Source organism: Suncus etruscus, chromosome X (assembly GCF_024139225.1).
Source record: "Suncus etruscus isolate mSunEtr1 chromosome X, mSunEtr1.pri.cur, whole genome shotgun sequence".
NCBI classification, from domain to species: domain Eukaryota; kingdom Metazoa; phylum Chordata; class Mammalia; order Eulipotyphla; family Soricidae; genus Suncus; species Suncus etruscus.
In genome coordinates, this window is record NC_064868.1 from 9,888,368 (window position 1) to 9,915,185 (window position 26,818).

Consider the following 26,818-nt stretch of genomic DNA (forward strand, 5'->3'; position numbering starts at 1 on the left):
GTACTTAATCCAGTCTTAATTAGCCAACCCAAGAAGATAGGAAGCCAAGGTCAAGAGCACTTCAGGGCTGAGCACTGCATCCAGCTAAGGGAAGTAATCAAGTGTTTTTCCCAGCCCTTCCCCACAATGACTTGAACTTGGGTCACAGGGTTCAGACGGCTTGGAAAGTTCTGTGATACTGATAAGATCAGAGAAGTTCTTGGAAAATTTTTACCTCTGGAAATTTCTGTGTCAGGAATTCCAATAAAGTAATATCTAGCAGTTAGGGAAGGGTTTAAAAAAAGGCAAGCAAAAGGAACTGTTTTATGAGCAGGAAGCCTGAGTAGTTCCATTTGAATTGGAAAAATCACATGTAGTTTATTTGAAGCCGAACAAGGAGAAATGGGAAACTGCTCTCTCACCCACCCATTCTCAGAACAGAATGAGAAAACAGATCAATGGTTGAGAACAGGTCATTTTCTGAACATCCCTTTTCCTTTCTGAACTTCTGGGGTTCATCTGGACTAAGGGAGCTTAGCCATCAGTCCTGCATACCACCAGGTTGGCTTGCTGAGTGCCGGGTGGGACTGAGGGGTCAGGAGAGCAGAGCTTCCCGGGCTGCAGAAATTAGAAAACCCAACATATAATGTGCTCTCTGGGCACACAGGGAAGACAGGCAAGGCCATGACATGTCAAGAGAGTAGAGGATGGTTTCATAGGGAAAGAGGGAAGGGAAGTGGGAGTACATGTTCTGAATGGAAGAAAAAGCAGGAGCCACATCACCAGTGCAGGAGGAAGGAATAGATTCTTGAGGACCTAAAGGAAATGATGAGTGCCAAGTATGAGGGGAAGTCATGGCAGGGAGACTGAAGAGCCTAGCAGGGCCAATACAACACAATCCAGGAGTTCAAGTAGGAAAAATACCCACAAGTGCTTTTCCTGTAGTACTCAGGGAGGTCTGGGGCCTTGTGTATATGGGCTGTCCAGTCAGGAAAGTCTGGCCTGAGGCTGGGCTTGGGTACTATTTGATGCTATAGCAGGTATGAAAGACTGATAGAACCTCATCAGTTGGATGTGATAGGTGAAGACAAGAAATTCAGGATGGCACTAAGGTTCCAGACATCCAGAAATAATATGCTAGTGTGGATAATAATTTTTATTTTACTATTCTGATTTTTTTTTGGCTTTTGAGTCACACCCGGCAGCTCTAAGGGATTACTCCTGGTTCTATGCTCAGAAATTGCTCCTGGCAGGCTCGGGGGACCATATGGGATACCAGGATTCGAACCACCTTCCTTTGGCATGCAAGGCAAATGCCCTACCTCCATGCTATCTCTCTGGCCCCTATTCTAATTATTTTTATGAATAAATACTATGTTTTTGATTCCAAGCCATGTTTCAGAGATACCTCAGGCTGAGTTTCAGACCATGACCATAAAACATACATAAAATGGAGTCTCACAATGGTTTTGCTTTCTCATTGTACATAAAATATGTTTATATAATGCTCTATCAAGGGCACAGTGGTATTGTAACTAAAGAAAGCAAGGTATGTGATAAGTGAGGTCACCTCAAAGGACTCTGTGGGGGGGAAAGGGAAGGGTATCATTGACTATGGCAGAGGGATATATGTTGGCACTTTGGTGTTGAGCCCAGTGTATCCCTAAAACATATAAACATACATCTTCTGCTAAACTAATATTACCTGAATCAATGAAAAGTATTCAACCATACCTTAATAAATGTGATGTACCCATAAAGTGGCCAAGCATCATGGAAGGATGGTGCTCTGTGAGGCCCAGGTTTACAAAAACCTTCCCTGTGTCAAAAGATTGGTACCTTACTTCCACTTGCAGCAGCATGATGGACAGTAATGAGATTTGTCTATATTTCTCCAGGGCTGGCTGATTTGCTTATGGAAAATCTTTAGGGAATGAAGCGGATTTGAAGAAGGGGTGGTTAGGGTGGGAGGAAATGAACTCGCAAGCTGGATACCCCCCTTTCTTCCTCACAGCCCAGAACTTGAAGCGTGAGCACTCTGCCTGGCCCTGACAGGTGGAGTGATGACAGGAGGAAGGTCATCAAGATGCTACTGATGAATTTTTGATGAGTGATTTGAATGAGTTATGAGCAGCCAAGACCTAGCAGATGCCTGCTGGGAGGCCTGCACGAAGCATGGCTGCGTGTAGTTGGGGAAATGGGAAGGAACGACTGGATCTGATTGTGTAGGGACCATCCTTACCCAGTGATCATTCTTCTAAAAGCAGAGCTGGAAATGTGGGGAATGACAGTTTGACAAGAGGACCAAACCTGACTTGTTTTATTTACCCAGGTGATTGATATGCCTGAGCACAAGTCTGATGATATGCGAGGAACAATGAGACTGGGAATCCGAAGAACTGTTTTCAAAGTAGAAAATTCCATCTTGAGTAAGTGTCTCAGAGCCTGTGTTTGCTGTCCCCATGTCCTGCTTCCTTCCAGCAGCTTCTCCTCTCCCCGCATGGCTCTGCTACCAGGCTCCTCCCCTGACAAGCCTTAGCCCACATATATGAGTATGAGAGTAATTCTGGAGGCAGAGCCCTGATTCAGACTCAGCGCTTAGGGATTTTTTTTCCATTCCATTAAAACCAGATCTCTGTTGTTGTTTATCAAAACATTTTTTTTTGGTTTTGGGGCCACATCCGGTGGTGCTCAGGGGTTACTCCTGGCTGTCTGCTCAGAAATAGCTCCTGGCAGGCACGGGGGACCCTATGGGACACCGGGATTCGAACCAACCACCTTTGGTCCTGGATCGGCTGCTTGCAAGGCAAACGCCGCTGTGCTATCTCTCCGGGCCCCAAAACATTTTTTTTTAATTTTTGGCTTTTGGGGCCACATCTGGTGATGCTCAGGCATTATTTCTGGCTCTGCACTCAGGAATCCCACCTGGCAGTGCTCAGAAAACCATACAGGATGCCTCGGATTGAACCCACCCTGCTGTACGCTTTGCACCCCTCCCATTTATTTGCACACACCCCATTTAATTTTCAGGGATCTGGTTTTGGGAACTAGTTTGTGAAGTTCTTGAGGAGGGAAGTTCTGTTTCTCTCTCCAGATGGTTCAGTTTGGGGAAGTAATCTAGGAGGTTGCTTGCCATCTCCAATTTGCTGGTTTTTCTGCTACTGCTGAGCTGATACTCATTTCTCTGACCTTTTTCTCATCGACGATTAACGTCTCAAATGAGAATAGCAGGAGCAGAGGACCAAGCTCTGCATGCAGATTTATAAATACAGCTTGAGTGCCTGCTCTGGGCTCCGAGCATTGTTCTAGTTTCTTCTGATCCAGGGGCGATCGGAATGTTCACTGGTCCCACCCCAGGACCTCAAAAGCAGCAGCAGGGGTAGTGTGACAGAAGTAGTGTGAAGGGTAGGGAAACCCCACTTGCTTTTCAGACCATGCAGCTTTGTCCCCCTGAAGTTATCAGAATACTTGAGAAAAGTGCCTTCTGATTGGTGGTGTTTGGGGGGGTTTCATCTGGTGGTACTGGGGGGACGGTGAGCTGCTCCTGATAGTGCTCCTGGGAGTCCATGCATCCCAGGGCATGGCACTTGCATGGCACATGCAGTGCCAGGGATGGGACCCTGACCTCCTGCATGCACAACATTTGCTCTGGCCCTTTGAGCTAAGTGCCCGGCCCCTAGAAAAATGCCTTCTCAGCTCTCAAAATCAGACATGCATCCGGTTATCCTTTAGAGGCAATAATCTCTAAGTTTTAGAAAAATTCCTAGTCGTTTTACAAGGAAATTTTTTCATATGCATACATGCCTTTATCTTTGGATAAGAAACTATTACTTGGAGCCAGAGCCAAAACACAGTGGGGAGGGTCTTTACCTTGTACCTGACTCGAGTTTCATCCCCGACATCTCATATGGTCCTTCACATATCCCAGAAGTGATTCCTGAGTGCGGAGCAGGAGTAACCCTTGGGCATTGTCATATGTGACCCAAAACCCAGGCCCCCAAACAAAAGAAAGACCCCATGGTTCTCGTAGTGGATTTTTTGAAGAATCGAGGAAGGTTGGAAAGACAGTACAGCAATTAAGGCATTTGTTTAGTCTTGGGGGCCATGTGATACCGGGATGACTTGCCTGTGCAATGATTTATCATTTGGGTGGAGAGCATCTTGATGGTCTTCTCTATTTTGGACCACATGGACCATGGTGTTTGGGATGCCTGCATTGCCTAGGCACTAACCTGGGGTTCCTCCAGACAAAACAAGCACTCTAGGCTTTGGGTGCACTGTATTTTCTTTTATGTAAATGTGACTTATAGGGCCAGAGAAAGAGTGTGAGGAATAAGGTAACTGCTCACCTTTTGGATTGTTGACCCTGGTTCGATCCTCAGCACCACCTGTGCTCCCCTGACCATTACTAGGAGTAATCCCTGAACACAGAGCCCTGAGCATGGAGCCCTAAGCACAGCTGGAGATGGTTCAAAAAACAAGCTTAAAAAGAAAATCGTTGGGGGCCGGAGACATAGCATGGGGGTAGAGCGTTTGCCTTGCATGCAGAAGGACTGTGGTTCGAATCCCAGCATCCCATATAGTTCCCCGAGCCTGCCAGAAGCGATTTCTGAACGTAGAGCCAGGAGTAACCCCTGAGCGCTGCCGGGTGTGAACCAAAAACAAACAAACAAACAAACAAACAAAAAAGTTATTGGCCAGTGCTTGCACTTCTTAGAATTTACTAGAAAAACAGAAAAGTAGATATTTAAACTTTTATTCTTTTTTTTTTTTAAATAGAGTCCTTGGCAATAGAACCAGAGCTAAAGAAAATTGCTAGACATCAGAAAGGTTAGATTTCTAGGGTGATTCAACTTCTTTTGTGAGTTTTTGAGCTACATGGGACCACATGCCTGGGATGAAACCCAGGTGGTTCCACTTCTTATATTATCAATAGTGTTTTTTTCTTCCCATTATTCATCTATTCCCTAAGGATTATGAAAGTATAAATGCTTTTTTTTAAGAAGTCATTTTGAGGCATGATTGACATTCATAAAGTTGAACATGATTCATTTATAGAACTTGATAAGTTAAATTATTTTACCTTTTTTGAAGGTTGGATTTGGGGGCTACATTCAGCAGTTCTTGGAACTATTCCTGTGTCTGTGTTCAGGGATATTGGAGGTGCTTGAGGCTGAGAGACCATTCAATGCTAGGCATTGAACCTTGGTCAGCAACATGCATGGCAAGAACCTTCAGCCCTGTGCCATCTCTCGAGCTCAAATATGAGTCTTTTGAAGAGTTCTGAAGCGGAAATTAAAGATATCAATTAAATCGGGTAGAAAGTACTGCTTTGGGTGGGTCACACCTGGCAGTGCTCAAGGGTTACTCCTGGCTCTGTACTCAGGAATCATTCCTAGCAGTGCTCAGGGGATCGACTGTATGAGAGGCTGAGGATTAAACTTGGGGAAGTCATGTGCAAGGCAAGTGCCCTCCCTACTGGACTATGGCTCTCGCCCAGGGTATATAACATTTAATTAAGGAACCATAGTGTACTGATTCATTTCCTATTGTTAAATGCTTCAGGTGGATCTGGGCACTTTGTCAGCAAAAGTGCTGATGTCATCCACTCTACAGTCTTTGTTCTTTGAATAGTTTCCATAGGATCAATTTGTAGGAGTCAGACTATTGGGTCAAAGGGTATGAAGACTTTTATGATCCTCATTCCTCCAGATTGTTTGACAGGAGAGGTGAACCAGTTCATAATAGTGGAGGCTGCACTAGAATGTTCTTTTTACTCTTGGCCCACACCCAGCAGTGCTCAGGGGCTGCTTCTGGCTGTGTGTAGGGCACCAAGTACTGTACAAGTTCAAGTACTGGGACTTGAACCTGCAGATATGTGAAGCTCATGCTTCAGGCCCTGTGCTAGCTCCTGGCCTCTCTACCCTTTTAGCTAATGCTTTTCTTTTTCCTTTGGCTCTATTTATAAGAAGAAAAAAGAAGGAGCCTTTATATCATACTTGGGATTTCTTTACATTTCTGCATGTGGAACCTCCCTCCCACTTGTTGCTTTACAAATGTGAGTTTTGCCTGGCTGAAGTGCAGCACTTCACAGGGTTGGGGAATGTATTTCACAGCCTAGAGACTATTCCCTGACAATTCTAAACCAGAGGTCAGTCAATATTTTCTGTAAAAGGCCAACTAGGAAATATTTTCTGCTCTAGGGCCCGAGGGTCTGTTGCAAAGACTCAGCTTTCATTTGTGGCGTGGAAGCAGCAACTCTGTAAAGAGATGTGCATGGCTGGGTTCCAGAAACCCTTTTTCTTATGGCTTCTGGAATGTGAATTTTCTGTTGCTTTCATGTGCCAGGAAATAGACTTCCTTTTTCAGCCATGTGAAAATATTAAAGCAATAACAACAATAACAACAGCAGCAGCAGTAGCAAAACATAAAGCCCTTTTTCACTTCTAGAGCAGAGCAAAATTCTGGGTAATCATGTTTGGCCTTTGGGATTCCATGGCCCTCAGAGATCTGGACTAAATGAAAATAACCCAGGCTGGTGAGGCCCATGGCTGCAGAGGCGGTAACTATCTTCCCTGTCGTATTCAGATACTTATGTCCACTTTCCTACTGCTGGCCGAAACATCCTAGTTAGTGTTAGAATAAGGTGAAAGGACTTTCAGAAGTTACTGCTCCAAATTCTTTGTTTTCAGGCGAGGCAGCCAAGGACTCTGAGGTGAGTAGTACAGACAATGTTTGAGGGGGCTCAGGCTCTGAAGGCACAGGAAGGAACTTGCCTGATCCTGGCACTACTTATGGTCTTCTACCACCAGAGGACAGTCCTGAGCAGGAAATAGTGCCTCAGCCCTGCTTACTGTGGCCCCCAAACCCAACCTCACCCTCCAAAACAAGTCTAGCATTTGCCACAGAGTTTCCAGTGTTTCTCTGGAATTCATGTCCTGGCTCTGTAGCAACTGCCCCCCTGCACCCCATTCTAATCACTTTCCAAAATGAAATTTTTGGGAGAGGAGGGTATGTGTGATGGCACACCTAATCATGCTCAGAGATCACTCCTGGTTGTGCACTCAGGAATCACTCCTGGTGGATTCAGGTAACCATATGGGATGCCGGGGATTGAACCTGGGTCAGCCATGTACAAGGCAAATGCCCTACCCACTATACTACCACTTCAGCCCCCAAATGAAACCCTTGAAACAGATCTTTCACCATGTTCAAGCCCATCAAATGCTCTACCTTTCAGAGCTGTGTGTTTTATTGAATGTAAATTATAGCTCAATTAGCAAAAAACACCATTTATCTGCAGAGGTAATAGGAGGACTTGTCTCCTTCGAGTGACACTGTTGCTTGATTGATGGATTAAGTGGCTGCTTTTTGAGACGCTGGAAGGGTCATGCTCAGGTGAGAGGAAAGCTGAGAAGAATAGTGAAGAAACTGATTACTGGAGGGTTTTAAGACTCCCCGAACAAACCTTATCCTGTTGTTTGTATTTCTCAGCTAAGTTTTTGAGATCGGCCCCTAAATAAAGTCCAAAGCAGTCACGTGAGATTCAGAGTTTGGTCATGAGATGAACCTGACACTGGCTCCCAAGGTTTCTGCTTTCTTATTTCAATGCCAAGACATGTAGGAAGGGAAGCAAGTCTTGGACTTTGTCCAAAGTGGTTTCTTTTTTTTCTTTCTGTTATTGTTTTAGGGCCACACCTGGCAGTGCTCACGATGGTGCTCAGGACTTACCTCTGGCTCTACACTCAGGGATCACTCCTGATGGGGCTCATGGGACCTTAATGGGGGGGGGGAATTGGCAGCCTGCAAGGCAAGCGCCTTTTCCATGATACTATCTTTGGGGCCCAGTGCATGCTCTTTGGCCCTCTCAGTGATCTCGAACATTAGGTGCAAACGCAAGTTAGTGGGGGTCTTTTCAAAGCTGTTCCAGCTCATATATGCAGTGGGTGTAAGGGCCCACTGCAAAACCCTTGGCTTTGCAGACAGAGTGGGGCACAGGGATGGGAAGAGACAAAATGGCAAAAGAGGCACTTGGAAGAGGAAAGAGGATATGGGGCATAGGCACCTTTATGCCTTGTGCAGCTTCCTGGCCAAGGGAGAGTGGGTGTATAAGTTTTGAAAGTGAAGGAATTAGTGATCCCTGCAGGGATGTCCAGAAAACTGGGGGCTTGCTAGGTGATTTCCCAAAGTGTTCTGAGATGATCCTTGTAACCAGGATAGAGGTGGGGGACAATGAAAGCGATTATGCTAGAGTGGCTAAGAGTGTGGCTGGCTGGAGGCCAGGAGACCTGGGCATGGGGTGGGGCTGATAGTGCCAGGAAATGGGGTGCCAGGGTGCAGAAATGCTTTAGAATGCTTTAGAAGAAGACTGCTCTCTTGATCTCCTCAGTAGGACTTTTCTGGTTTGATTTTGTTGGGGCCATATCCTGTGATACTCAGCAGTTACTCCTGATTCGGCACTCAGAAATTATTCCTTGTGAGCTCCAGGAACCCTATAGGGTCGGGGATCAAACCCAGATCCGCTGCATGCAGAGCAAGCTCCCTCCCTGCTATACTATATCACTCAGCCCAGAAGAAGAAGGATTTATAAGCTGCTTGGTTTTGCATTTTTGTTTTTGTTTTAGAACCATTGAAGCTTTAGGGTTGACTTCTTGGCTCTGTTCTCCAGGTCACTCGTGACAGGGCTTAGGGACCCTATGGGGTGCTGAGGATTGAATCCAGGTCAGCTGTGTGAAGGGCAATTGCCCTCCCTGCTGTACTACCACCTCACCCCTTCTCACTTCTGTTTGACTGTAAGAGCAAAGTTCTGGCTTTGAAGAGAGAATGAAGCAACAAGGAGATGCCCAGTGCGTGTTGCAGGGGTGGGGTGGAAATTCTGGAAACAGGAGAGACAGAGTGGTGGAGTCTCACGTCAGAAAGTGCTGCATGAAACATGGAAGCCAGTTGTGTTCCCGTGCATGGATTAGAGAAATGGCTCTGATTCCTCCTTATCTCTTATCTCTTGTGAAGTCAGCGAGGGTAGGAACCCCGCTCTTGGCCTGGTGCAATTAGATTGTTAGGAAGTTTAGGAAGCACAGCGCTCACTCGCTCACTCGCCAAGCTATGGCTGAGTTAATGAGGCGATGCACAAAACCATTTCAAAGAGGTCTCCAGGGACTGGGGGAACAGCGACAGTCCCTACCACGCTAATTTGTTGTGCTGAGATACACATTTGCAAGGAGTGGAGCATGATATGGGAGGCATGCGCTTGCCTGGCGAAACATTCACTCCCAATACTAAATGAGTGATCTGGAGGCTCACAGCTCGGCAGCCTCACTTCTTTCGGCAGCACCGATGGCACCGATGTCCCCCTCATTGATCCTGCAAAGACCCAAGCACCTCACTTTGGAACTAGAGGAAAGACTGACAGCCCCACTTTAAGAGCCCCGCCACCCCATCCGAGGCCACTCTGATTCCCATGCTCAGTCTTCGGCTGTGCTGCTCCTTCGTCACTGCCTCAGTTTGTGTTCCTGTAAAATACCGTAACACTAGCTCCTGTGTCCTGAACTTGTGAGGGCTCACTTAGATCTGGGGGTATCTAGGACAGCACTCAGAACTAGAAAAACATCGCTCAGGTGTGGCTGTTTGATTGCCAACCAGAAGGATGCATTGTACTCCCCAGAGAGTATCCGAACTTGGGTAAACTGGTTAGTCACCACATCTTAGGAATGGGATCCCTTGGGCAATGCAGGGGAAAAGAGGTGAGCCTGAGGACGGGGAGGGGGGTGGTGGCGCAGGAATCCCCTTGTTCTTGAAGATTCTGATTCCTCCATGCTGGTCTTTGCCCTACTCCCACCTGCAAATGTGGATTAGCAGACACATGTGTGCTAAAGTGGATGCAGAAAGCATGTGTTACCAACGGGGGAGCATGTGAAGGGAGGGAAAGCAAATGCATAGAGTGGAGTGGAAATCCAGAACTGCCAGGACAGCGGTAGAGGGAGCACTGGTCACAGGGGTCCTCAAACTTTTTAAACAGGGGACCAGTTCACTGTCCCTCAGACCATTGGAGTATAAACAAATAGTTTATAGTTTATGACTATAGTAAAAACAAAACTTATGAACGAATCCTTATGCACACTGCATATATCTTATTCTGCAATGAAGAAACAAAACAGATACAAGTACAATATGTGGCCCGCGGGCCATAGTTTGAGGACCACTGGGCCAGGAGTTCTGCCCCAAGGGATGAAACAGGGGGCCAGGCCTTCGAGCCCTGTAATCCATCTGCACAGCTGTGATGGTCCTGTAAGCTTCTATCCGATGCAATTCTAGCTGCATAAAGGTGGCACCATCACCCACAGACCGTGGTGGACTTGCCCAATTACCATCTCCCCGCAATGCAGTGAGCATGGCTTTTAGTCTTGCTTTAGACTTTCCAAGAAGCCTCTGCTGTCCTGGAGGAGAGAGTGAGGCAACACCTGCAACCTGAAGGCATGTTCTCGCATTGCACCCAGCTCAAAGCAGCATCCTTCACGCACATGCTATGCCGACACGTCCCACAGTCCCAATAGTAATTGCACTCTTGTCTCCTTCCCTAGGAAAACTCTATGGCAACGTTCCTTTCATAGAAGAGAGACATAGACATCGTTACGAGGTATTGTAGTCACTTTCAGTTGCTGTGGAATCCAGCTCTGTGGTGTGCAGAAGACCTGGATAACAAGAGGGGCTTCTGGAAAAGGTGTCGGGCCAGCCCCATGTGGCAGAGCTCACTGGATGCCACTGTCCACTTGCTTCCAGGAGGGGAAACTAACCATTCCAAAGGCAAAAACCTTTGTGGGTTTCTTTTCTTTTTTAAAGAATATTTCCTGCCTTTGTGATCATGTTAAAGTTAATAGTACTGATAAACAAAATGATCGCACTCCCCCATCACCAACACCGATGTGCCCGTGGCCCTCCACCCATGTGCCAGTCTCACGTCTAGTGTCATTTTCTACCTCCTCTTCTATCCTGAACCCGTCTATAAGCTTTATATTCTAAAGTCCAGGGGCTGTCATTGTGTGTGTGTGTTTGTGTGTGTGTGTGTGTGTGTGTGTGTGTGTGTGTGTGTGTGTTTGGTTTGGCTCTCTGTGTTTCTGAACGAGTAACATCATCTAATGTTTGTTTTTCTCTCTTTGGCTTATTTCACTTAACATGGCACCCTCCAGGCTAATCAAATGATTTCATCTTTTTTGTGAGGATGGGTTTTAGGCCACACCCAGCCACTCTTGATGGTGCTCAAGGGACCATACATGGTGCCAGGTATTGAACCTGGGTAGGCTGTGTAAAAACACGTGCTCTACCCACTGTAACTATTGTTCTGGTGCCTGATTTCATCCTTTATTGCAGCTGCATAGTAGTTCATTGTGAGTATACACTACAGCAGGGGTCCTCAAACTTTTTAAACAGGGGGCCAGTTCACTGTCCCTCAGACCATTGGAGGGTCTGACTATAGTAAAAACAAAATTTATGAACGAATTCTTATGCACACTGCATATATCTTATTTTTCAATGAAGAAACAAAACAGATATAAATACAATATGTGGCCCACGGGTCATAGTTTGAGGACCACTGCACTACAGTTTCTCTCTCGTTTTATCAGTTGTTGGATACCTGGATAATTTCCATATCCTGTTTATGGTGCTAAGCACTGCAACAAGCATAGAAATCATATATATCATTTTGAATGCATGTTTTTTGTGTTTTGGAGGGAAAATGCTTAGAAGTGAAATTACTGGATTATGGGGAATTTTTGTCTTTCCTGTTTTCTGTAGAGCAGGGGTCTCAAACTTGCGGCCCGCGGGCCCTTTGCGGCCCTCCGTACAACATTTTGTGGCCCTGCCCTAGAGGAATCTTTTTTTGTTTTGTTTTGTTTTAGTTGTTTGGGTCACACCCCCCAATGTTCAAGGCTTACTACTGACTTTGCACTCAAAGATCACCTCGACTTTGCCTCCTGCGGCACCCATGTAAATTGAGTTTGAGACCCCTGTTGTAGAGGCTGACTCAGTGGATATTCTACCATCAGTGGTTGAGGATTGTGTTACCAGTTCTCACCAGCCCTGGTTGTTTCCAGTCTTCTGTTTGTTTCTTTCATTTTTATTTTTTGTTTCTTTATTTATTTTTAGGCCACACCCAGAAGTGTTCAGGGCTTAAGCCTGACTCTGCATTCAGGGATCACTCTGGTGGGGCTCAGGGGAACATATTGAGTGACAGGGATCAATTCTGGATTAGATGCTTGCAAGGCTGGTGGCTTAATCCTGGAACTATCATTCTGGCCACTCCAATCTTTTTGAAATATGCTACACTTGCTGGTATGAGATGATATTCATCATTTTAATTTGTATTTCCCTGATATTCAGTGATGATAAGCATCTTTTCACATACCTATTGTCCATCTGTACAACTTCTGCCATTTCTTTTTCTTTCAATTTTTGTGGGGAGACTTTGTGTCACACCTGATAGAATTCAGAGCTATTATGGGTGCATTACCTAGGGGTCACAGTGCTTGTGAACCATGTGGTGCCAGGAATTTAATCTGGGACACCTGCAAGAAAAGCATGTGCTTTTGAGCTATTTCCCTAGCCCCCCCCCCCCAATATGGTTGGATTTTCTCCCCTGCCCCATATAGAGTTTTAATTTTTTTTTTTTTGGTTTTGGTTTTTGGGCCACACCCAGCGGTGCTCAGGGTTACTTCTGGCTGTCTGCTCAGAAATAGCTCCTGGCAGGCACGGGGGACCCTATGGGACACCAAGATTCAAACCAACCACCTTAGGTCCTGGATCGGCTGCTTGCAAGGCAAACACCTCTGTGCTATCTCTTTGGGCCCAGAGTTTTAATTTTTTGAATCGCTATGAGGTAAAGAATTAAAAATTGATGATGGTTGAGCTTTATTCATACAGTGAACAAAACTGTCCCTTCAGTGCACATTTTCCATCACCAATGTCACCAGTTTCCCTCCTGTCCCCCACCCTGGCTGACACTTTTCTCTCTCTCTCTCTCTTCTCTCTCTCTCTCTCTCTCTCTCTCTCTCTCTCTCTCTCCTTTTCCCTTTTTTTTCCTTTTAGGCACTGTGGTTTGCCTATAACTTTATCTTCTTTCAGTTCTTGCCAGAGTGATCATTTCCAACTATCATGTCATAATGGTCCCTTCCCTACCCTAATGCAATCCTTCCTTTTGTGACAAGCTTGCTACCATGGACCAGTCTTTCTGGCCCTCATCTCTGTTGTCTTTGGATATTATTAATATAATATTTTTATATTCCACAAATGAGTATGATCATTCTATGTCTGTCCCTCTCCTTCTGACTCATTTCACCTCAACATCTATATCTATAGATATCTAGATACACATGTAGATATCTCTAGATATCAATATAGATATACATGTCTATCCATGTATAAATAAATTTTATTCCTTCATTTTTCCAAACAGCTGCATAGTTTTCCATTGTGTGTATATATTATCGTTTATCCACTCCTCTTTGTTCTCTGATACTTGGATTATTTCCAGATTCTGGCTATTGTGAATAGTGCTGCAATAAACCTAGGAGTGCAGAGGTCTTTTCTGCATAGTGTTTTGTTATATTAGGCCCTAGGAGCAGCATTGCTGGGTCATATGGGAGCTAAATTTCTAGTTTTTTGAAGAATGTCATATTATTTTCCAGAAAAGGCTGGACCAATCAACATTTCCACCAACAGTGAATGAGAGTCCCTTTCTCTTCACATGTGTACTAGCACTGGTTGTTCTTCTTTGTGATATGTGCCAGTCTCTGTGGTGTGAAATGATATGTCATTGTTGTTTAGATTTGCATCTCCCAGATGATTAGTAATGTAGAGCATTTTTTCACATGCCTTTGGCCATTTATATTTCTTCTTTGAGGAAGTTTCTGTTCATCTCTTCTCCCCATTTTTGATGGGGGTGGACGTATTTTTCTACCAGTGCCTTGTATATTTTGTATATTAACTCTTTGTCAGATATGTATTGGGTAAATAAAATAAAGGGACTCTCCCATTCTATGGACAATCTTTCTATTCTGATCACTATTTCCTTTGAGGTGCAGAAGCTTCCTAGACTAATGTAGTCCTATTTGTTTATCTTTGCTTCTACTTGCTTGGCTAGTGGTGTTTCCTCCTTGAAGATGCCTTTAGCTTCAATGTCATGAAGAGTTCTGCCTACACTTTCTTTTGTGTACCTTATGGTTTCAGGTCTGATACCCGGCCTTTAATCCATTTTGATTTGACCATGGGAAAGTGAGAGGCAAGAATTCTTTAAAATTTTGACTATGTATTTGTACGTATTTGCATCTATTTTGTTTAGTTATGCTTTGATTTTTATTGTTTCTCTCCTTCTGCTACCTTTTTTTTGGGGGGGCGGCAAACCTGGAACTGCTCAGGGATTATTCCAGGTTCTACACTCAGGAAATCACTCCTGGTTCAGGGACTGCATGAGATGCCCGGGATCAAACTTGTGTTGATCGCATGGGGCAAATGCCCCACCCCCTGTGCTATCACTTTGGTCCCCCTTTTTTATTTGTGTTCTTTTTCTGTGTTGTTTTTTTTGTTTTTTTTTTTTTTGTTTTGTTTGTTTGTTTTTGTTTTTTTGGGTCACACCTGGTGACACTTGGGGGTTACTCCTGGCTTTTTGCTCAGAAATTGCTCCTGGCAGGCTCTGGGCACCATATAGGATGCCGGGATTCGAACCACCATCCGTCCTCGGTCTGCTGCATGCAAAGCAAACACCCTACCACTGTGCTATCTCTCTGGCCCCAATTTGTGTTCTTTTGCTATTTGTTGGTTTCTTTCTTTGTTTGATTTTTTTTCCCCGTGGTCCCTGTTGGTTTCTTTATAAAGGCCTGTATCACTAGGAACGTCCCTCCTACTACTACTTTTGCTGCACCCCATACTTTCTAGACATTTGAACTTTCATTTTCATTTATATTAAGTTTAAGGCAGTATTAAGTTTCTGCTTAAATTTTTTTTAATTTGACTCAGTGGTTGCTGAGATGCTTATTGTTTATAGTCCTCACAAGTTTGAGGTTTTTCTGGCTTTCTTTTTGTGGCTGAAATCAAATTTTATGGTGTTGGGATCAGAAAAATACTTGGTATGATCTCAGTCTTTATAAGTTTATTGATATTTGTTTTGTGTTCTACCATATGGTATATCATTGAAAAGGTTTTGTGTATACTTGGGTAAAATGTAAATATAGCTATTTGGGGGTAAAATGTTTTATAATTGTGTGTTAAACCCATCTGTTCCAGTTTGTCATTTAAGTTCATTATTTATTTATTCTCAGTTTAGTTGATCTGTCCATAGGTGAAAGTGGGGTGTTAAAATCTCTTACTATTTCTGTATTGCTGTGAATTTCACTCTTTAGCTGTATTAATGATTGCCAAATATATTAATTTTGTGCTCTCTTACTTGATGTATATATACTTCTATAATATCTTTTTGAATTAATTCCTTAATCATTAAATAATATCTATTTCTTTTTTTTGTTTTGTTTTTTGGGCCACACCCGGTAACGCTCAGGGGTTACTCCTGGCTATGCGCTCAGAAGTTGCTCCTGGCTTGGGGGACCATATGGGATGCCGGGGGATCGAACTGTGGTCCGTCCAAGGCTACCACAGGCAAGGCAGGCACCTTACCTCTTGCGCCACCGCCCAGCCCCCTATTTCTATCTCTTATTTATTACTTTTCATAGCTGGAAATATGTTATCTGATAGAAGTATACCTGCCTTTTTTTTATAGAGATTGGGGGGGCACCCCTGGAAGTGCTCAGGGATTACATCTGGCTCTATGTTCAGGCATCACTCTTAGAAATGCTCAGGGTAGGTGTTTAAATAAAGACATTATTAAAGAAAAAAGAAATGCTCAAGGTACTATATATGGTGCCAAGGATTGGAGTAGGGTGGGCTGCATTTAAATTTTCATTTTATCTATTGAGTTTTCAGACCTGTTATTTCAGTTTGGAGGTTTTATTTTTTTGTTTTTGTTTTTTTGTTTTTGTTTTTTTTGGGGGGGGGCCACACCCGGCGGTGCTCAGGGGTTACTCCTGGCTGGCTGCTCAGAAATAGCTCCTGGCAGGCACGGGGGACCATATGGGACACCGGGATTCAAACCAACCACCTTTGGTCCTGGATCGGCTGCTTGCAAGGCAAACGCCGCTGTGCTATCTCTCCGGGCCCTCCTGTTTGGAGGTTTTTTTAAAATATTTTTTATTGGGCCCGGAGAGATAGCACAGCGGCGTTTGCCTTGCAAACAGCTGATCCAGGACCAAAGGTGGTTGGTTCGAATCCTGGTGTCCCATATGGTCCCCCGTGCCTGCCAGGAGCTATTTCTGAGCAGACAGCCAGGAGTAACCCCTGAGTAATGCCGGGTGTGGCCCAAAAACCAAAATATATATATATATATATATATATATATATATATATATATATATATACTTTTTTTTTTATTTAAACACCTTGGTTACAAACATGATTGTGGTTGGGTTTCAGTCATATCAGATGACACCCCCCATCACTAGTGCCATCACCAATGACCCAAATATTCCTCCTCCCCTCCCCGCCCCTACCTGTATTCTAGACATGCTTTCCACTTCCCTCATATATTCTCATTGTTAGGATAGTTCACAATGTGGTTATTTCTCTAACTAAACTCATCACTCTTTGTGGTGAGATTCATGAGGCCGGTTGTAACGTCCAGCCCTCCTCTCTTTTGTCTCTGAAAATAGTTGAGAAATGTCTTTCATTTTTCTTAAAACCCATAGATGAGTGAGATCATTCTCTGAAGAATGGTCTCACGGAGATGCAGTTTGGAGTTTTCTGATTTCTATCTTTGTGGTCTGTTCAGCTTTATCTATGTATTCTTTGAATTCTATTAGCATTCTCCATATTTCTTCTCTAAACTCCTTATCTGAGAGGCTAATTAGTTGATTGGCTCTTCTCTGGTCATCAGAGCTGCCATCTTCATTCTCTATGCATGGAGTTGCCCTGCATTGTTTCCCCATTGTCTTGCTTGTAGTGTGGGTTTTTCTATATGTAATGGTGGCATTGGCTAGAAGATGCACACGCTTGAGAAGTGAAGCAGAGCGGCCATGCACCTCTGGCAGCACACTTGTGGGCGAGACAGCCTACCTTGCTGGTGAGCCTTGATGGGATTAAGTTTTCTGGTGTCTTCCTCAGCAGCCTCACGCAGGATATCAGGAAGCCCTGGATTGCATGTAAGACAAGTGCCTTAACTCTTATACTATCTCTCTAGTCCATACTTCCCTTTAAAAACTTACTATTTGTGGATATAGAGGGCTCTTGAGCACTGCCAAGAGTGATTTCTGAATATATTAAGTGTGGCTCAAAAGTCAAAATAAAAACCTGACCAATTGCTCTTTGCTTTTAGATTTTCAAAATTTTTACTTTTAACACACACACACACACACACACACACATATTATTGTCTCTAGAACTAAGATGTATTTTCTATAGGCAGCAAAGTCAGATTTTATTTTTTATCCATTTCTCACTTTATTATTATTTTTTTTTGGTTTTTTTTTGGGGGGGTCACACCCGGTGGTGCTCAGGGGTTACTCCTGGCTGTCTGCTCAGAAATAGCTCCTGGCAGGCACGGGGGACCATATGGGACACCAGGATTCGAACCAACCACCTTTGGTCCTGGATCGGCTGCTTGCAAGGCAAACACCGCTGTGCTATCTCTCCGGGCCCGCACTTTATTATTTTTAATAGGTTTACTCATACCATTCAAATTTAAGATAATTCTTGAAATATAAGTAGTTGTTGCCATTTTATTTTTTAGTGTTTTCTTGATTTGTCATTGTTATCTTTATTTTGTAACATTTTCCAAACATTTTATTCTTCTTTTATTTTATTACCTTGTACCTTTTAGGTTGTTTTAGTTCCTTAAGTTTTTCCTTTTTAGGGGCCGGAGAGATAGCATGGAGGTAAGGCATTTGTCTTTCATGCAGAAGGTTGGTGGTTCGAATCCCAGCATCCCATATGATCCCCTGAGCCTGCCAAGAGCGATTTCTGAGCATAGAGCCAGCAGTAACTCCTGAGCGCTGCCAGGTGTGACCCCCCCCAAAAAAAAGTTTTTCCTTTGTAAAGGTTGGTCTGAGGTAGAGATGGTTTTTTTGTTTTGTTTTTTGTTTTTCGGTCACACCCAGCGATGCTCAGGGGTTACTACTGGCTCTATGCTCAGAAATCGCTCCTGGCAGGCTCGGGGGACCATATGGGATGCCAGGCTTCGAACCACCGCCCTTCTACATGCAAATGAACACCTTACCTCCATGAGGTGGATTGATCTGGCATTAATTTTAACACACCACTTTGAATCTCCTCCACCCTCCCCAATTCATATAATTTTGGTGTTTTCTATGTGAAATTTAAAAAATTCTAATTTTGCACAAAGCTGACTTGATGGTGATACATTGCTTTAGTTTTATTTTATCTGTAAAACTCTATTCATATTTTTGTTGTTCAATTACGCTCTGTCAGGATGGAATATTTTCTCTTGAAAAATCCTTCTAATTAACAACTTTTAATAGCTCAGTCATCAGTCCCTCTGTTTTGTGTAGTTTTGTTGAAAATTCCAAGGATACTATTATAGGGGTTCCCTTATATGTAATCCATTTTTCCTTCTATGATTCTAGTACTCTGACTTTAACACTTAATTATGTCTTGAGGTGTGTCTGTATGAAATTGTCTTGTTTGAGAATGCTTAAGTCTCTTTGTATTTGGATATTTAATTCCTTCCCCCAAATTGGGAAGATTTCAGCTAGTATTTCTTCAAATGGGTTTCTGTTATCCCACATCTCCTTCTAGGACCCCTATAATGTGGATATTGTTCCTCTTGATTGAGTCCTATAAGGCTCTGACACTTCAAATTTTGCTCATTTTCTTTCTTTATTTGCTCTTCAGTGTTTTTAATGATTATATTTCTAGCAATTCCTTCAACTTTTTCTTACAGCCTAGTGCATTTTTCAGCTCAGCTATTGTATTTTAAAACCCATTATTTGTTTGACTCTTTTAGTTTTTTTGTCCTTGTTATAAATTTCAATTTGTTTATTGGTTATTTTTCTCATTTCAATTAATATTAATCTAACTGTTTGAGTATTTTTTCCAAGCAGCATACTTGGATCCATTACATTTGAACTTTTCTTTGAGTTTTGTTTATCTCATCATCTTTGGCAGATTCTTGTTTGCTCCTCTGGAGGGGGTGGTTCTTTGACATTTTTTGGTATGAAACTATTTAAAAAGTGTGATTTACAAAGTTGTTCACATTACTTTGTTTTTGGTATTCAGTGTTCCAATACCAGTTCCACCATCAGTGTGTCTTTTCCTCCCCCAGTGTTCCCATTTCCCTCCACCAGCCAAGCCTTCCCCCTTAGTAGGCACGAAATAATTTATTTTATATTACTTATTACAGCATATGTCTTGTAACCGTATCACTAAAGTCACTGAAGAATTACTGAGCTATTAGTGCTAGTTGAGCTATCTATGGTAATAGTTTCAATCATTGAGCTTAGTGGCCTTCTATGTAATTTCCCCATCTAATTTTCTGTGCTTCTACTGGGCTGTCAGCTCTGTGAAGTTTGGAGGTATCATGTGGTTGCATATGTGACTGCTTACTTCAGGAGCTTTGGAACTGGGATTCTCAGATGCTGGCTTTTCTCTGAAATCAGTTGTGAAAAATGGGCTATTTCTCTGGTGGCAATGGGAGCAGGATTTGTGTGGATGGAGCATTGGGCCTTTGGCAGGGTGGGGATTCAGAATTCTCCCAGCCTGTGAAGCCTTCAGAGATCTGGGCCCAGCAATGTCCTGGCCTGTTGGCATAACTGAGCTGCCAGTGGCTCTCCAAGATCAGTTGTGAAGTTCCTGCTTCTTCATTTTGTTCAACATTGCCTTCTGCCTCTTGTGGCCTGGGTTGATAAATCCTCTTCATTGGCTTGCTATGTAGGCAACCCTTGGGCCTTCACCAGGATATTCTGGTGTCTGTACTTTAATGTTATAGCACTCTTGTGCCTGTTTGATGACTGTAGATGTACCAGCACAGAGAAGCAACTGGGACAGCAGGAAGCATGATGACTATTGATGAGACCCCAAATAACTGTAAGATTCCCAAAGGATTAGTCCAGCTGAAGAGGTGTGAGATCTGCAGCCTCCCTCACCTAGGCCAGTGCCACATTTTGGCCTTTCCCAGCCATTCTTCATCCTCTGTTGCCTTCAGCTATGGCCCGTCTTATTGTGAGGTTTTGCTGCATAGAGTCCACAGCAGTATATCAAGATGGCAACCACCAAGGAGCTCAAGTTTATGCTGTGTTCAGTTGGACCACCATCTCTGTTACAATCATGTTCCACAGCACAGTCCATCTGCCCCAAAGCTCCAACTCTAGCTTCTCATACCTGAGTCACAGATTCAAGGTGTCAGTGCCCCCTATACACCCAATCAACCCCCTAGGACTTCTGATAGCTTTAGGAATCTTCCAGTGACTTCAGGCAGTTTAGCTGCAGAAGTGTGAGGTATCCCCATGTCTGGCTTGGCTCTTTGGCTGGTTTTTTTTTGGCTCTCGTGGTGTTTATTGCTCATCATCTGTCCAACTGCTCTCAGGAGGAAGTCCTCCTGGTTTTGTACCTGCTTGTGAGTTGTCTCCTCTGTGACACTGTCCTCAATTATCATCCCTGGATGGGCAGAAATGGGCAAAATTGTAGCCCATTCACAGCCTGCCTCTGTCCCTTATCTGGGGTCCTAGAGGCACATTTGATCTTCAGTCACCTGATCCTGTCTTTTGCCACTGCCCTCTGTGTATTTGCTGCTACTCGCATCTCTGGGCCTCTTCTGGGACTGTTTCCCTCTACATCAGGAAATTGAAAATCCAGAAGGCGAATTCAGCATTTGTACTTATTAGCTCTCCTGCTGAAGGAGTCAGATGAAGTATTGGGGGGCATACCCAGTGGTACTCAGGGGCACCTGCTGGCTTTGTGCTGGGGATTGCTTTTGGGGATCATTCCTGGAGAACCCATGGGCTATACAGGGTCAAGGGTGAAGCCTGGGGCCTCCTGCATACAAAGCATGTGCTCAGCCCATTGAGCCTTGTATCTCCAGTCCTAAAGGCCATTTTTCTAAGTGGCTGTGTCTGTGTTACTTGATTGCCTCAGGATACTTGAGCTTGTGTTTCCACAAGACATTTCTTGTGTTTCCAGGTGAACCCAAATATGATCAATCACTTTGAGAAGAAGGACTTGAACTTTGTAGGTCAGGATGACAAAGGGGAAAGAATGGATATCATCGAACTGGCAAGTAAGTGGGTACTGTTTTGGCAAATGTTCATAATGAGCTACCGTCTTTGGTTGACTGGACATAGATTGACTAGTCAATCACTTGAGACCCCGTTTTATGCTCTATTTCATGCTCTTTGTTCTGGGAAGTAAATGTGCAGGTAAAGAGAAGTAATATGAAACATAAAAGACGTAACAATTATCAGAGATCATTCCTCAGGAAATCACACAGTACCAGGGATTAATGCCAGGATGCCTACATGCAGAGCATATACTCTGTTCATTAATCTATCTCTTCAGTCACTTTTATTATTTATATTTTGGCAGAGCGGCACTTCTGGCTCTGCACTCAGGAATCTCTCCTGTTGATGCTCAGGATATAGGATGCCAGGAATTAAACCCAGGGCTTCTATGTGCAAGGCAAATACCCTACCTGCTGTACTATTGCTCATATCCCTCTACAATTTCTTCTATTGTTGTTGTTCCTGGACCACACCAAGTAATGCTCAGGGGTTACTCCTGGCTCTTTGCTCAGGAGTCACTTCTAGTGGGCTCTGGTGATCATATGTGATTCTGAGGATCAAATCTGGGTTGGCCTCATGCAAGGCAAACACCCTACCTGCTGTACTATTGCTCTAGCCCTCTCTAGTTACTTTTAATCCTTATCATTTTGGGGGCTTATTCATCTAAGCTGACCCTGAGATGTTATATTGTCCAGAGCCACTGCTTCTAGTAGTCATTCACTTTCTTCTCATCTCTGTCCCTTTCCTGGATGTTCTCTTATGCTAGTCTCAAGGTTAGGTGCTCTGGGCAGCAGCTCACTAAGAAGTAGACTCTGTTTTTCCCTCTGAGGAAAATGGGCACAGAGCCCTCTCACTACTGCTGTGCATGGCTCAGCTATGTGTAATCTGCACCTCATTCTACCTGCTGAGTGCCTCTCCCTGTTGCTTGTGCTCTGTGGCCAAATACAAGCCAATTGTTTCCCTATGTTTCATTTTTAGTTTTGGAATTTGGACACCCAAAGTATGCTGAGGGATTATACCAAGTTTGGTACTCTAAGGACCATGTGGTTCAGGGAATTGAATCTGGGGCTTCCACATGCTGTACATGCACTCTGAATCTTTGAGCTATCTCCTCAGGCCTGGCTTCCTTTTGGGACATTAGTTTCTATTCTCAGAAAGGTTCTTAGGGGAAAAAAGCACAACATAAAAGCATATGCCTTTTATGTAAGGTCATAGAAGAAGGTGTTTGTGACTGGTTTGGGTTTCCCTTGAAAGCAGAGGCATGAGCTATGGCTCCAGCAATAACCAGGTAGGACACAGCATTCTCATTCAGAGCTTCCAAGTCTTCAAAATCCTGTGGTCACATCAGATCTCTGCTCTTTCTCTTGAAATTCTCTTCCAGAGGTTGGCAGACTAGCAAGTGTCGACCACATATAGCTCCCTAGGTCTTTTTGTGCATCTTATAAGCTCAGAATAGCCTTTATCTTTTTTAGTGGTTTCAAAAATAATCATGCATGTAATACATGGAAATTATTACATATAATACATTATTAGTGTAACACAGGGAGTTTCCATTGTCCACAAATGAAGTTACATTAGCACAGAGCCATGCTCATTATTTGATGTATTGCTTAGGGGTCTAGATACTCCACTAAAACAGAAATGAGGACCCAGTATAGAGATCAAATGGCCTCCAAAATCTAACATTATTTTCAACTTGGACCTAAACAAAATTGTTTTTCAATACCCATTTTAGACCCACATGTATAGACTTCATTTAATCACTTTAAACTTAACATGTCAAGGTACGTGGTTGACCTGATTATGTAGCTGGATATTTTCCTATCACTTTTTTTGCCACACCCAGTGATGCTCAGGGGTTACTCCTGGCTGTGCACTCACAAATTGCTCCTGACTTGGGGGACCATATGGGATGCTGGGGAATTGAACCCTGGTCTGTCCTAGACTAGCACCAGCAAGGGTTTACACCCTGCACCACTGCTCTGGCCCCTTTCTTGTCACTTTCCACTCAACTTACATATATTCTCTCCAATCTAGTTCTTCCTTTCAACTCTTTCTGTTAAGGTTTCATCAGTTTCCTTATACTGGGTTTTTTGTCATTGTCATTTGGATGAAGTGGGGTCATCATTGGTTGTGGAGGTGGCTCTATGTCCAGTAGGGTGTTTGGCAACATCCAAGGTCTCTATCCATGGGATGGCACCTCCAGGTCGCAGTAACCAAAAATACTTTCAGATGGCTAAATGTCCCCAATGGGCTCATTTACTCCTGGGTGGGAACCAGACCATCAGGCTTGCTATTGGACTTATTTAACTCTTTCTCTTCATACTTTCAGAGTATAATCAGCTGTCAAGACATAGAGATTCTGGGTCTGGAAATACTGAGTTTGGGATCACATTCCATCACAACTACTACTACACAACATTGTGAAGTAGTCACTCAGTTCCTTCCTGCCTCCAGTCTTGTACCTCCTGAGGCTGAGGCTCTGTGTAGTGATGTGACACTCATTTATTGTGTATTCAATATGTACAGTGTACTTTCAAACTGGTAGTATAATTTTCCATATTCTTTTTTTAAATTTTGGGCCACACCTGTCAATTCTCAGTGACTCCTTGGGCTTTGTAGTTGGAGGCCACTTCCTGGCATCGTTTAGAGAACCAAGTGGTTCTGGAGATGGAACTGATGTCAGGTGCATATAAGGCAACTGTCTTAACCCCTGTGTTCTCAACAAGGCCATGGTAGTATGATTTTACCAGACTCTCCCTTTCAACCTACAAACATCCGAGATGATCTGTACTACTTGCTTTTCTTTTAGCTTTCCCATTGCTTTTCTTAGCCCACGCGACTATTCTCTACTTCAAATTTCTTTTCCTGTTCCTTTCCATTTTTGTCTCTAATGTGTTAAGGTGCTTCAGGAGTCCTCAGCTGGGAGGCGAATTGAAGTTGGAGAGGCATTTGAAAACAGTAGTGTGTTATATGGACTCTAAAAGAAGGAAATAGGACACTGGGTGTGCACTATCTAGACACAGTAAACTCTTTGCTAGGACATTATATCTTATATAACTACAAGGCAAGTGATGTCATCTTCACTTACAGGGAAAGAGACTGGAGTGCAAAGGGCTTAAGGACCCTACCTGGAACTATCTAGTGAGTCAGCCATATAGGTCTTAGCCTCCATCTACTCCTACTTGCTGAGGGGTTTTATTAGGCATTCCTCTAAAGATGATCCCTCCTTGGCAGAAGTTTTGAATTAGAGTATGACCATGTGTTTTCTTGTAGTCTGTCAGATGGAAGTCTGTCTATCCTATCATTCAGAATGTTTAGGGTATGGATGAGTGTTTTGTTTTGACATCTATAGGTCTTTCCTGGCATGTAGGAAGACAGAGAATGCTTTGTTCAAGAACGTATTCTCTTTCAATCCTCCTGGTTTTCATTGTTAGCTAGTAGTTGATAACTTATTTCACTGGAAGGATTTAAATCCCCTTTGACACTTCAAATTTCATGTGGGCTGGAATGGAATTGAAAGTCACTATTAAATCTTACAGTTTTTCAAACGTGACTGCAAGGGAATTTACTATATTCAAGAAAATGGCCCAGTAGATTTTGATGTTAGCTAATTTTTTGAAACTGTATCTTCATGGCCAAGAAAATGGCTCAAAGGACTAGATCACATGCTTTTCATGTAAGAGATTGGGGTTTGACCTCTAGCACTGCATGATCCCCTGAGCTCTTATGGGGGTGGCCCTAATAATGAAAGAGAAGCATAAAGCTACTCAAGCACTGTCAAGTGTTCCTCCATGTCCACCAACATAAAAAACATATTCATAAATCCTTATATTCCTAAAGGTGTTCAAAAGAGAACAATAAGGTTTAATACTAGGATAATGTCAGAATCTGTGCCAAAGAAATCAAGTATCCATCTGGGTCCATTGGTGGAGGGAGGGTAACACTGGTGGGTAGGAAGGGCCCTGACTCATTGTATATCTGAAATTCAACTATGAAGGACTCTTTAGATCACAATTGTTTCAATAAAATTAAAAAGAAATCAAGCATCCTAGATACAGCACCATAAAATTCATTGTACCTGAAACTGAAGTACACTGTACCACTTAGGTTTTTTTTTTAACCCTATATAGATAATCTCCTTTCCTCGAGCAGACATATTGCTGGGGAGGAGATGGCATTCCCCTCATTAAGCTTTAATGTGGACATGTTCCTCAAATTCATTACTTGTGAATTATATCTATGATGTAGATTAACTCAGAGCTGTCCAGTTGAACTTGATAGCAAAGCTGAAACAATTCTACAGTGTTTAATGTGGTAGCCACTTGAAACACGCTCTGTTATTTGGAATGCATTGTAATAGGTGGTCAGGGATGAAAACCTTAGGAAGGTGGACATGTCTGCTAGATAATTTTCTCAGGGTTCCACTGGGAGATGATGGGGATTTTTGACTTGAATTCTATAGTGTATTGAACTCATTTGATAACAACATTATCTTAAAGATAGAAAGTTATAAAATTTAAATTTCACAAAACTAAAAGTTCCCCCCATAAAATTTGGGTTTAGCTTGATATATTAGTAATGAAAATTAATTTTTTTTTTGGTTTTTGGGCCACACCCGTTTGACGCTCAGGGGTTACTCCTGGCTATGTGCTCAGAAATCGCCCCTGGCTTGGGGGGGACCATATGGGACGCCGGGGGATCGAACCGCGGTCCGTTCCTTGGTAGCGCTTGCAAGGCAGACACCTTATCTCCAGCGCCACCTACCCGGCCCCGAAAATTATTTTTAAAGGACTAAATTGCTCAATTGTGTTAGTGTAGCTTACTACATTCTTTTTTGTTTGTTTTGTTTTGTTTTGTTTTGGGGTCACACCTGGCAGCGCTCAGGAGTTACTCCTGGCTCTACAGAAATCGCTCCTGGTAGGCTTGAGGGACCATGTGGCATGTCAGGATCCAAACCACCATCCTTCTGCATGCAAAGCAAACACCCTACCTCCATGCTATCTCTCCAGCCCCCATTCAGATACCTGAGAAAAGCTACTTTTCTATTCATATGACATCTTTTTTTATTCACATGACATCTATTCATAAGAACTTGCATTGCTCATCCAGTGACTTTTAGAACCCTCACTTTGAAAAGAGCTTTATTTTTTATCCTGATAATTTAAAGTACTATATGTTTGCTATAATGATTCACATGTTATGGAAAAGTATGAGGAAAAAAACTAAAATCCCTGAACTCTTGCCACTCAGAGATTATATCTATCATAACATGTTGAAAGGCCATCCTTTTGTTGATCAGCGACTCTTTGGGAGAGATTAGTTAGCAGGGGCAAGTTTATTTTCCTTGTGCTATCTAAGATTAATATCTATGTTTAAGTTGTAACTCAAAAAGCAGTTATATTTGCTATATTCGCAGAGAACTGCTTAGAGAAAGAAGACCAAAATGGAATTGCCTTTCCATTCAATAAATTTCGCTTAAGTGTATTCATTCTCTGGGCCATAAAGATGGT

General features: G+C 43.3%; 1 protein-coding gene across 2 annotated transcripts in view; it reads left to right on the forward strand.

Moving 5' to 3' along the window:
- Nucleotides 1-26,818, forward strand: part of CTPS2 (CTP synthase 2) — a 132,013-nt gene that overhangs the window by 85,513 nt on the left and 19,682 nt on the right. Inside the window, exons 14-16 of one of the 2 annotated variants that reach the window (XM_049766796.1) lie at nucleotides 2,312-2,408; nucleotides 10,557-10,612; nucleotides 21,208-21,304. In XM_049766796.1, the coding sequence (XP_049622753.1) occupies nucleotides 2,312-2,408; nucleotides 10,557-10,612; nucleotides 21,208-21,304 (250 nt within the window). Of the gene's footprint in view, nucleotides 1-2,311; nucleotides 2,409-10,556; nucleotides 10,832-21,207; nucleotides 21,305-26,818 lie in introns of those variants that run through there. The other variant, XM_049766795.1, reaches the window with a different exon arrangement.